This window comes from Martes martes (genome assembly GCF_963455335.1).
Source record: "Martes martes genome assembly, chromosome: 12".
In the NCBI taxonomy this organism is placed as follows: Eukaryota; Metazoa; Chordata; class Mammalia; order Carnivora; family Mustelidae; genus Martes; species Martes martes.
In genome coordinates, this window is record NC_137900.1 from 24,893,728 (window position 1) to 24,906,837 (window position 13,110).

The following is a 13,110-nucleotide window of genomic DNA, read 5'->3' on the forward strand; positions in this document are numbered from 1 at the left end:
GGGTTGTGTGACGAGTTTATGCAAATCACATTTGGTATTAAATAATCAAATGTCACATATGTCATATAAAGCAGCAAGTGGAAAATATAAATTATGAAAATGCATGAGGCTAAAAGTTAACAGTGAAAAATGTCTCCTTATCCAACATTCTTTTCCATGATGAAATTAAAATATTATCCAGTATGTCAGGATACATTAAAAAAAAAAGAGCAGTGTGTAATTGTGATTTTAAAAGCCCTCAAAGGAAAAACTGAGTCAAGATGAATTAGTTGCACAAGACTATATGAATGTGCCACATTAATTCTAGGTTAAAAACATTTTTTTAATCAAAAACACACTTTGAAAACACTTTCCTGAAATGAAATGTTGGTGATAATGATGATTTCCCACTAATGCAGCTGAAAGAGCTTCTAAGTAGCTTTTCTTTAAAGAAGATTGCTCACCAGAGCTCTACTTCTCTGATTTGGGTTTTGTTACCAAAATATTTATCCAGGTTTGAATAAAGATGAGTGCTTTGTCTATCAAAGGCACCTATGTAATCTCCGTCCAAGTCAATCTGGGTGTACTAGCCATATGAGCCAGACACAAAAGCCAAGGCAATACTTCTGTATCAAAGATATATTCTATGTACAAACTATCAGACAAATACAGAGAGACACCCTGGGGGGAAATAAAGGCAACACAGTAACAACTATACTCATAGAGTTTTGTGCAACTGCACCAAACACCTGAACAACTGTCCCATATGTCAACACACAGATCCTTTCTAACCCGGGTTCCAAAGATGCCGCAGAGGCAACCAGCAGTGGCAAAACGTGCATCTCACGATGGCACAGAAATAACACCTCCTCCACCGCTCAGTTTGACACTATTCGACCAGCGAGGTGCTCTTTCTGGTCAAAAATGTAAACTTGGTGCGACCTAAGCCACTGAACAGAAATGCATGGTAGAGTTGCCAGGGATAGATCAAACTTTGCGGTAAAAACACCTAGATGTCAATAGAGAGAAGGCATGCTTTTGCAAACTCGAGGATGTCGTGGCTCTTTATAATCTTGGTGTGTAACATATCTGGTCAGTTTTCACTTAAAAGAAAATGAAGCTGGGGAATTAAAGATTTGATCATAAAAATCGTAAACAGGGGGAAAAACTGCCCATGGAATTGTTTTAATTCAACAAAAAGGAAAGTTATGAGCTTATGTAATACAATAAATAAGTTATTATTTAAGGTTTTTCCAGCAGACTACTTGGAAGCTGGAACTCTATGAACCAAGGTAAGTTCAAACCTCTAGTTGGGGATAACTTAATTGGTTCAAGGCCACTGAGAACCAAAAGCCAAAAACCAAAAACCAGGCTTCTCTAGGGTCAGGTGTTGACTCCTTCAGCTGTTAGACCTTTAAGTGGGGAAATCTGGGAGGCACTGCAGGTTCTAGAAGGAGAGCAAGACCCACCACATTGTTGGTGAGGAGTCACTAGTCATATTAAACAAAGGACTATGATTTTCTATTCCTGCACCTCTTGTGAAGAGATGAGTTTCCAAAACTATATATATAACATCTTTTTCACTGTTCATTATTTCAGGTAGTGAATGCTGGGCATGACAGAGTTCAGAGATTTGTACCATATTGGAGATTATGCTTGTAAATCATGGGAAGGTCTGAAACAATCATGCACATTTTCCTTGGGCAAAATGTTAAAGTGGTAGTGGTTTTTTTTTTAATGAGATATAATTCACATCCCATAAACTCCCCCCTTTAAACAATTCAGTGTTATTTCATGTATTTACCGAGTTAGCAGCCATTATCAAAGTATGTATTCCAGAACATTTTCATTCCCCAAAGAAACCACATCCCCATTAGTGGTCACTCCAGCTCCTGTCTTTCCTTAGCCATGGCCATGACTGGCTGGTATATATTTTTAAGTGAAGAGTGACAACTTTCCTGAGCATTGTACTTTTACCAGTGTGTGGCCTCCTATGATTTTCATTAGAATTTTTAACATGAAACTCAAACCACAGACTTTGTGGAGATGTCAGTACCTTGTTTTTTTTTTTTTCTAACTTTTTGTCACACAAACATTTTTTCCTTTGTATATAAAAATAGATTTTTCTGTCTCCACTGAAGCCTCCATTATTTTTTCTCAATTCTGTTGTTTCAGAAATGAGAAAAATCAATGCCCCAATATTTAAAAAGTCCGACTAACCAGAGTCCTTATTAACTGTGGGTCATCGTGGTCTCCTTCCCACTCCTTACAGTGCACAGAATCGGAGAGGCCAAGGCCTGCAAGGCCAAGCTGCTTGTTTTGCAGGTGAGGAAACAGATCTATCGTGGGCTGCTGACACGTCTGAGTCCACAGGCTAGTTAACAGCAAAGCTAGGATGATAATGCCCTTTTACTAGTATTCTAGTAACAGATATTTGAAAAAAAATGTTGTTTTAGGTTATCTACAAAGTCAGCTACCATGTGAATCTACATCAGGACGTTTCTTCTATAGCTTTGATCTGAGCATATGATTTTTTTACCGTTTTTTTTTTTTACATGTTCTCTTTTGAGACTCTGTAAGGACAAGATAAGTACCTTCAACCACGGGGCCCCAATCATTCACTGAAACATAGCAAAGAGCCAGGGCTCCAAAAGGATCTAAGAGCACAGTTCCGAGGCCCACACTGTCAGCTTCCACCGGGCCGTGTCTGGAGGACGCACGCCTCTGTGAGAAGCAAACAAGTCACAGACATCCAGGACTCTGGGCCTGAAGACCTGACAGGCCAAGGATGTTTGGGATTTAACTACTGCAACAGTTCTTCATCGGCGTTGACATTCTGGAACTGGTCCCGGTCAGATTGGTAATGGATTTGCTGTCATCTTCATCGGTCCTTTTTTTCACTTCCCTGGGGGAAGGGGGCAGGGGAGAGAGGGAGAGAGAGACAGAGAGAGACAGAGACAGAGAGAATGCATTACTGAGGTACAAAACTAAACCACAAATGGTTCTGTAGAAATAAAAACAAGACGGCTGAAGCACTAGCTGTATGTCATCCGGACACTGTTCTTGCGAGGACCATGTGAATTTGTTGGGCCCCATTTTATACGTGCAGAAGCAAAGGCAAAGAAAGAAAGGTGAAGCGATTTCCCCTCGGCCACGTGGCTGGAGAAGCCACAGAGTCGGCTTGGAACCACGCCTGAACTCTGAGCACAAGGCCATGCTCATGCATGCACGAGGCAGGCACACATGAGACACACATGCACAGGAACACACACACACATGCACATGTGTGCGCACACACACACACACACACACACACCCTACTACTGCTCTCTCCTGTGGTCTCACATGCTTTCCAGTCTGCCACACGCACAGCTCACTCCTTAGCACTCTGGAACCTGGCTTCCATCGCCAACTAGTACTTGCTGGCCTTAACAAAAGCAATGATGACTTCAAAACCACTCTTTAATTATACAGGATCATGGAGACAATGAGGAATGCTTAAAATCCAGGAAAAAAAAAATTCCTTCTGCCTCTTCCTAACTTTCCTTTAGAATGAACAGCTAGAGGCTACAGTGACAAAAGATCTCTAAAATCTTGTGAAAACCTCCTAGGGATAGTATCCTTCCAAGTGCATTCCTAGGGATGCCTGTGAAACATGTAGCCCCTGAATGGCACTCCTGACTGTGACAGCTCATCCCCAGAAGGCCCCCAAACAATCCTACCTTCCCCATCAAGTCTGGGGAGCGGCCATCATCGGCTATCCCTTCACAGTACTGGCTCTGTGACTGCTTAGATCAACAGAATGCAGGGGAAATGGTGGGCTGGGACTCCAAGCCAAGCATTAATAAGGCCTAGCTGCTCTCAGCTGCCAGGGCTCCTCAGTGGAGAGGGCCAGCAGAGGGACAAGGACCCTGGTGGCAGACACCCAGCCTCAGCTTTACCCCCACGGCGCCTGACCACAAATGCATGAGACACCCCAAGCAAGAACCTTCCAACTAGACGAAACTTCCAGCTGAGATCAGGCCAATTCTGATAATTTCAAGAAACTAAAATGTGGTAGTTGTTTCAGGCAACCACATTTTGGTTTATTACAGAGCAGCAGATAACTGAACCTACTAAGAATTGGCATATTCCTAGTACAGCAACACTGTTCAAACAAAATATAATGTAATCTACATGTAATCTTAAATTTTTTAGTAGCCATATTAAAAAATGTAAAAAGAAACAGGTAAATTTAATTTTATTAATATATTTTAACTCAGTATAGAAAATATATTATCATTTAAGCATTTTATCAATAAAAATAATAATGAAGTATTTTATGATTTTTATACTGTCTTCAAAATCTAGTACACACTCAGTACCTACAGCACATCTCAATTTGGGTTCGTCACATTCAGGTGGCCCATAGCAGCCAAATTAGTCAGCAGGATTCCAGAAGGTGCTGATATGTGCTAACTTTTGAAAACCACTATACTGTGAGTTGGAAAGAAGATATCTCAGGAGAAGAAAAAAAAAAAGAAGAGGGAGGAATTAATTCTTGCTGAAGGCCAGCTAATAAATGCTATACTATATGTTTTCACATTTTTCTTATTTAATGCACATAAACAATTACACAACACAAACACACATGCAACCCTGACAGGTTACAGGCGAGATTATCCTCACTTCACAGACGAGGAAACAAAGACCCAGGAGAAGAAGGAAGGTACACAACACAACCCAGAACACTCCATAAGACTTGTTTCAGACTCCTGACCTCCAGAACTAGAATGTGATACACGTGCATTGCTGAAGCAACAACACTTGCGGGAATTTGTTACAGCAACAACAGAGAACTAATACAACTTCCAACTGCATCATCTCAGACATTTGATCATTCAACAAATGCTCAATTTATGCCAAGCACTGGGACCCTTTATTAGTGAGCACTGAAGGAGAGAGAGAAGGCTAAACAAATCATTCCCAGGTCCTGAGACAGCTGCTAACACACATGCATGGTACACAAGTCATGCTGGTCTGCAGGGAAGGAAGGTGTTGTGGAGATGGGGCTGTGTGGACACTTTGACACTGGAGGGACCTCCTGAAAGAACAGGAATTGACCTTCGCTTAATGAGGAAAGGAGATTCTAGGTGCAAGGAACAGTATGCATAAAGGCAAGGAGACATAAAAGAGCTTGGCCACAAGTAGAATTAAGTTTGCTGTGTCTACATGGACCAGTGGAACAGAGTAGAGAGCCCAGATATGGACCCTCAACTCTATGGTCAAATAATCTTCGACAAAACAGGAAAAAATATCCAGTGAAAAAAAGTCTCTTCAATAAATGGTGCTGGGAAAACGGGACAGCCATATGTAGAAGAATGAAACTCGACCATTCTCTTACACCGTACACAAAGATAAACTCAAAATGGATAAAAGACCTCAACGTGAGACAGGAATCCATCAGAATCCTCGAGGAGAACATAGGCAGTAACCTCTTTGATATCAGCCACAGCAACTTCTTTCAAGATATGTCTCCAAAGGCGAAGGAAACAAAAGCGAAAATGAACTTTTGGGACTTCATCAAGATCAAAAGCTTCTGCACAGCAAAAGAAACAGTCAACAAAACAAAGAGGCAACCCACGGAATGGGAGAAGATATTTGCAAATGACAGTACAGACAAAAGGTTGATATCCAGGATCTATAAAGAACTCCTCAAACTCAACACACACAAAACAGACAATCATATTAAAAAATACGCAGAAGATATGAACAGACACTTCTCCAATGAAGACATACAAATGGCTACCAGACACATGAAAAAATGTTCATCATCACTAGCCATCAGGGAGATTCAAATCAAAACCACATTGAGATACCACCTTACACCAGTTAGAACGGCCAAAATTAGCAAGACAGGAAACAACGTGTGTTGGAGAGGATGTGGAGAAAGGGGAACCCTCTTACGCTGTTGGTGGGAATGCAAACTGGTGCAGCCACTTTGGAGAACAGGGTGGAGATTCCTCAGGAAATTAAAAATAGAGCTTCCCTATGACCCTGCAATTGCACTGCTGGGTATTTACCCCAAAGATACAGATGTAGTGAAAAGAAGGGCCATCTGTACCCCAATGTTTATAGCAGCAATGGCCACGGTCGCCAAACTGTGGAAAGAACCAAGATGCCCTTCGACGGATGAATGGATAAGGAAGATGTGGTCCATATACACTATGGAGTATTATGCCTCCATCAGAAAGGACGAATACCCAACTTTAGTAGCAACATGGACAGGACTGGAAGAGATTATGCTGAGTGAAATAAGTCAAACAGAGAGAGTCAAGTATCATATGGTTTCACTTATTGGTGGAGCATAACAAATAATATAGAGGACAAGGGGAGATGGAGAAGAGAAGGGAGTTGAGGGAAATTGGAAGGGGAGTTGAACCATGAGAGACTACAGACTCTGAAAAACAACCTGAGGGTTTTGAAGGGGCGGGGGGTGGGAAGTTGGGGGAACCAGGTGGTGGGTATTAGGGAGGGTACGGATTGCATGGAGCACTGGGTGTGGTGAAAAAACAATGAATACTGTTATGCTGAAAATAAAAAAAAAAAAGTTTGCTGTGTCTACAGATTATCATTCCTTTGGGAAGTAAGATTAAGAGATGCAACCAGAAAGGTGGGTGAGGCCAGGCTGTGAGCGTTTGCACATGTTGGATACAGTCACGCCTCTGGAATTTCCTCTTGGTGGTGGGTGGGGATGTGGTTATGGAATTTTAAAAAGAGGTGGAGGTAAAAAATACAGAAATTGGAGAAGTCACCAGCTAGAGACAGTTCTAGAAGCCCTGGGGATAGACATTAGGCAGAGAGAAAGTAAAGAAGAAGAGAATGTGGAATGCAATCCTGAGATTGCCAACAGGGAAGCAACAAGCCAATGCACCAGAGTGGTGGCAACAAGCCCCAATGTTGCCACTTAGCAGCTGTGTCACTTTGAGCAGGATGATTAAGCATCCTAGTCCTCCACTTTCTTTTCTGTGCAATGGGTATACTAATCATAGCGCCTTCACAAGACAACTCACATCTCTCCCTTCTAGGAGGTCCAAAAGCTTCTATCAGCTACAATCATCTGACTGTCTGGTCAAATGTTTTCTCTCTCTCTCTCTGTTTTCCCCCCTCTCGTTACACTGCATGGCCTGCAAATATTCATTTCCTCGATACCGCTACTGAACCATGTATGGGGCCTCCACAGGCTGAGAGCTCACAATAATGCAGACATTTTATTGAACCTGAAAGCAAGTATTAGGGAGGAAAAATACATACCCACATGGTCCATCTGGCCTTTGGTTTCTCTAATCCACCATAAGTACAGGCATGTCCCTCCCACGTCAAGGAAATCAGACAGATATTCCAAACACCTACAATAGGTGTAAGCCTGGGAACACTACACTCTTTGACCAAAACGACCACATGCTTGACAACTGCATGTAAGGTGACTCTATCTCATCAGCAGATTTCCTCCCAACAGGCTCAGCTCCTGGGCTGAATGGAAATAACAGCCTGAGCACTTCTTGTGGTTTTTTTTTTTTTTCTTTCAAATCTCAGACCATTGATCAATTAAACACTTTGGAACTTGAATCTACTGCAAAATGCACAAAGCTTGTGGTTCTGGTGCTGGCAAGTTCACTTGCCAATGGACAATGATTGTGATAAATGTCCTGTCAGCACTGCGAGGAAACTGCATTTCTAGGAAACACTTTTCCTGGGATTGAGAGGTTTCCAGAAAAAAGCAATACTAGTAGTTCAGGGTGTTAACCAAACATTCATGGCCTCCCCTCAAAACAGAATTCTATTTCAGACAGTGCAAATCCATAAACTCGTCTAGCTCACATTTTATGACATGAGACAGCATGAAAGCGGCCGTGATGGTAATTGTCTTGCAAGATCTAAATTGAGAACGTAACATATTTTACATTATACGTAACTTTCTAAAGGATGTAAAACCTTTTTTTAGATGATTTTATTTATTTATTTGAGAGAGAGAGAGATAGCAAGAGAGAGAGCATGAACAGCGGAGAGAGGGAGAAGCAGACTCCCCACTAAGCAGGGAACTCCATGTGGGACTCGATCCCAGGACTCTTGGATCATGACCTGAGCTGAAGGCAGACCCTTAACGGACTGAGTCACCCAGGTGCCTCAGGATGTAAAACTTTAAAAACGATCATTTCACCAGTGGCAACTCTACCATTTCCATGTAAGACTTAGGCACTTTAAAAAGCAAATCTGAAGGCAGGATATAAAGCAAATTAAAATTTTTTAACATTTGCTTTATTTATAATTTCCATATTTAACACATCGCTAACATAACGAAACCAGGGACCTCACACCAGGCCATAATGCAACAACAACAATAAAATAACTCCCTGGTGAGTGATTCCCAAGGAGGGACCTTGTGATCAAAAGGCCTCTGTGCACAGGTGTGCTGGGTAAGGAAGCACAAGGCTGTGTGGGGACAGCAGAGAAAGCATAGGCAGCTCACAGCCTCGCCCACCATTACGATACAATAAAGAGCATCGATTCGGCACTCTTCACTTTAACTGTAATATGATCCTGTAAGACAATTAATTCAGCACGAAGTAGCAACTGGTATTCCGTGGCATACCGGCGGTTCTGTGTAGAACCACAGACTTGCAGAACCAGAGAGGAGCCTGGGGGTTGCTTCTCCAGCCCCCTCCCTCATTTTTACAGACTAGAGATGCCAAGAGAGAGGAGGGACTCGTCCGACTCCACAGCTGTTTGAGGGGAGATTTAAGACTGTACTTTGAGCCTCCTGCACCGTGGTCCTCCATTAAGTGGGGCAGGAGGCAACAGCCTGGCAGGAGGCCTGCGCACAGCATCCTTCTCTGCTGGGCCCACCAACAGGTCAGCACCCCGCTGCCAAAGCTAGGGAGCCCCACCCCGGCCCGCTGTGGTTCAGCTTTGGGCCCAGCGATGCTCTAAAGACCTGCAGGTCCTCCCCAAACCCCCCCTAGCCCAGCAAGCAGAGCACTTCTACCCAGGAATCCCCGGGTATGTTGTAGCGAAGTGCCAGCACGAACACCTGAGAAAGGACCAACACCTACCAGTTCAGCAGTGAGTCCACCGTCAGTGCATCTCACCCAGTTTCCCCGCCGCCCCGCCCCCACTGCCTGTACTGAATGAGCCTTCTTTGGTCAAAATGGCCAGCGGCCCCTTCACACCCACAGGTACATGGAATCCATTATTTCACCCAGCTTAGTTTTACCTGGGCTCTTGTTTGACAAATGTGGTATGAGCCCATGATTCTCCTACTAATCACAGGCAGAAAACCATGTCATTCCCTTGAATCTACACAAGCTTAAATGTTTGCCTTTCTTCCACCTGATCTAGGTCACACTCAGAGTTAGTGCTGTCTTTGTTTCACACAAAGATGATTTCCAGCATGGTGCGGGCAGGTAGCTCTCTCTCGGACTGATATCAAAGGAGATAATGTTCAAAGATTCAGTTCGAGCCCAAGGCATCTGCCAAGGCCTGCCACAGACTAATGCCAAGCAGACCATTTAAAGTCCTGGGGCCCATTTCCTGATTTTCTCAAGTGAGGGCAAGGATCTTGCCCAAGGCCCCGGTCTAAGCAGCCGGTAAGCATTATAAACAACGAGTCATCAACAGAAAAGCAGCATTGGAACACTGCGATGTATTTTACTTGTCACTGTATAGGAGCAGAAGAAGCCATCTATCATACTAAAGCTAAGATTCTTATAAAATTTCACATATGATCAGAAAAAAACCTACACACCCCAAATTATGGCTTCACTTCGTCAGCAATTAAAGATCACTGGCCTGATTTTGTTCATGCTCGTTTTCTTTTCATTTTTTCCTTTCTTTTTTCTTTTGGATATTTAATCTCTTTAGGCCAGTAAAGAATCATCTTTTCATTTGTGGCAGAAAACCAGGCAGAAGACGTAAATCTAAAAGATAATGTTATTTCTTAAAATTCAAATTTACTCCAAGGATTAAAAAACACTCACATTTATATCCAAGTTCCTTGAGGATGTAATTTTCAGTCTAATCTACATCCCCAAATATTATTTATTATTAACACCACTGCCTGAGCTTAATAATTACCTGAGTAATTATTTTAATAAAGTGCTTCCAACTGGCATGATACACAATTTGCTTTGTTGAGTTGCTTTTTTTCTCCTTTATCCCAGAAAATGTCAGAATAGGCAGTTAATTTCATAATAGTCTCTTGTGTTTAAAATCTGGTTCCTGGAAATGATTCATACAAGTCAACTATTAGCTTTGCAGTGACATTTTGCAGAAATGTCAGCGACACCTCAGATGCACCTGCTTTGTTTGGCAGTAAAGGTGCTTTGCCAACATTCACAGTGAATAAGCCGCACTACCAGTTTTTCTAAAATCCGTGTTCAATTGTTTCTCTAACCACCACTGAAATACGAGACAGTGTTTTCCAATGTATATTCACATTATGGTCCAGAAATCGGGCATATGCACCAACTACGTGAAAATACAATCCTGCATTCAGTTTTCCAAATATAAGACAACATTTTACCAAGCAAGATGGAGAACAGCTTCCACTATATTCGAGCCATCTTTGGCGCTGGTTTCACAGAATAATGCCCCATAGGTCTGTAGAAAAGAAATAAACACAATTAAATGAAGCCTTTACTTAAGGCTCCTGGAATTTTAGCTTTTGAAACCAACAAATAAAATAAACATATTCTCCTGTTGAGTATTCTAACAGCTAAGAAATAGGATCCATGGTTTTGATAGTGAATTTGGGTCTAGTTATTCCAGACACAATAGCTCCAAGTCAGGGGACGTTTTATTTTGCCTTAAAAGCAAGCCCAATACACCATTTCATGTTTTAAGGTTCTTATTCTCCACGGTCCTACCAGTTGCTACAAACGTTCTCTATCGGATAATCTGAGAGAGGTAAAAATGGTAGCTTAAGGTAACCACTCACGAATTAAATGTCCATCAAAAGTATGTCTCCTTTGGGCCAGCAGCTAACTTGCATCCCTTCACACTATCATCTTTGCCTTCAAGATTCAGTAACCTCCGTGTTGTTAAACCCAATGGACGCTGTCTAGGGCTCTATTATACTATCTCCCAGCAGTTGTGGATATGACCACTGATCATATCACTCTCCTGCTTCACACCTTTCAGTATTTCCCATTCCTCTTCAAGTAACGCTCAGATGCTTCCCCACAGCTGACAAGGCCTCGAGTCCATGTAGTCCCGGCCTAACTCCTAGTTTTACCCGCCACCCTCCTCCCTCGCTCTCAATGCTCTGGTTACTCTAATCTTCCCTCTGTTTCACTAATGTTCCAAATTCCCCCTTACCTCACGGTCTTTGCACCTGCTGTTCCCATTACCTGGGTTATGCCCATCAACCCCCTTCTCCAGGCTGACTCCTACTTACTTTTTGAATTTTTCCATAATCCTCCCCTGAAATCAAGTTTCAGTGTTGTCTAAGCCTGGCATGTCCCTGCCAGGTCTTGCTATTAGGAAACCTCACAGCCCTCTGCGTTTTCTCTGTACTGCACTTGCCACAGCTGTAATTGATGAAGTTAGTTTTGTGCATCTTTGTCTGGAGACAATGTCCTTTAAGGAAGGAGAATTGCAGGGGCCTTGGGCCTGGGTGTAGGTGACACAATTCTGTGTGGGATAAGGGGAGGATGTCATGGCTGCTCTGGAGCATGGAGAGAGAGAACAAAAAGAGGGGGTAAGAGTCCACAGTGGGACCTTTACCCAGGAGCCTGGGGAAAATCTATAAAAATTCTACAATGAATGTGAATGAATTTCCAGTGGAAATGCGTAGCGTTGTTTCCAAGTTTTATGGCTAGGATGTTATGGGGTGACATGGAGGATCTCTCCGAGGCTACAGGAGGGTAGGGGTCACAAGATGTGTAAGTGAGCAAACCTTGGGAACTCTGAAATCGTGAAGAGGGGATAAACCTGGCATGTGGCAGGGAATCACATGCTCTCTAAGGGGGCGTGTGGGACGATGTGGCACGTGGATTACATACATTTCCTGCGTATCCCCCAGAAATGAACTACATGAAGACACGGGCTGTCTGCTGTGTGCTCCAGTCTTTCCTTCACACATGATCAAGTGCATACGATTAAACGTGTTGAATGAATCTCTTCTGTGCTTCACTGCCTAGCTCTGATGTTTAGCATGTTTGGTTCATAGTTTTAAAGATTTTATTTATTTATTTGACAGAGAGAGATCACAAGTAGACAGAGAGGCAGGCAGAGAGAGAGAGAGGGAAGCAGGCTCCCTGCCGAGCAGAGAGCCTGATGCGGGACTCGATCCTAGGACCCTGAGATCATGACCTGAGCCGAAGGCAGCGGCTTAACCCACTGAGCCACCCAGGCGCCCTGGTTCATAGTCTTTAAAACTTTAAGAAAGATTTTCCAACTTAAAACAGTGGCACTGACCCTTGTTTTTACAGTCCACGTGCCATACTACAGCGCAGGCTGTCCATGGGCTGAAGCAGACCACAGAGGCAGCCGTATCAAATCAGACTGCAATGGCGTGGACTTAGCCACCCACAGGTACCTCTGATGCCTTGTTTGGGAAAGACAGGTCCTAAGGGGGCCCTGGAGCAGCCTCACACACTGGTAATAACGGGAGATAAATGCTGCCCCCAGTAATAAACTGGATCGAAATGAGTCTCATGTTCTATACAAGCATACAACCAAAAATAATTTTAGACTACTCAACTAAGCACAAATCTTAGAGAAAAAAAACAACTTTCCAAATTCTCTTCCAGCCAGGTAACACACTGCCCTTCGGCACAGTAACCTTTTGGAACTAAACCATGTTTTCTAAACAGGACACCCATTATTTTTCCTTGACGTGGATTCCAGAACTAGGAGGAGTCCAGGAACTGGCCGAGGGTGAGGAGGAAGGCAGGATACTTCTGGTTCCTTTGTCAATGCTCTTCAATGGGGAAAATTGCCCAAGTGATCATTTTACCTCCATGAGAGGTTTAATCCTTGGTACAATTACTTACATTCATTAAAGTGTGTGTGGCGAGGGTGGGGGTCGGGAGGGCACCTGCGTGGCGTAGTCAGTTAAGTGTCTGCCTTTGCTCAGGTCCTGGGATCAAG

The 13,110-nt window shown here is 43.1% G+C and overlaps 1 protein-coding gene across 1 annotated transcript in view; it reads right to left on the reverse strand.

Annotated features, from left to right (window-relative positions):
- Nucleotides 1–2,054: 2,054 nt before the first annotated feature.
- The window catches only part of RASEF (RAS and EF-hand domain containing), a gene marked incomplete at its 5' end in the record, with an annotated part of 71,293 nt that continues 60,237 nt past the window's right edge, over nucleotides 2,055–13,110 (reverse strand). The window contains 2 exon segments of the mRNA XM_080820150.1: nucleotides 2,055–2,884; nucleotides 10,541–10,617. Coding sequence (XP_080676276.1) covers nucleotides 2,779–2,884; nucleotides 10,541–10,617 — 183 coding nt within the window. The 3' untranslated portion in view covers nucleotides 2,055–2,778.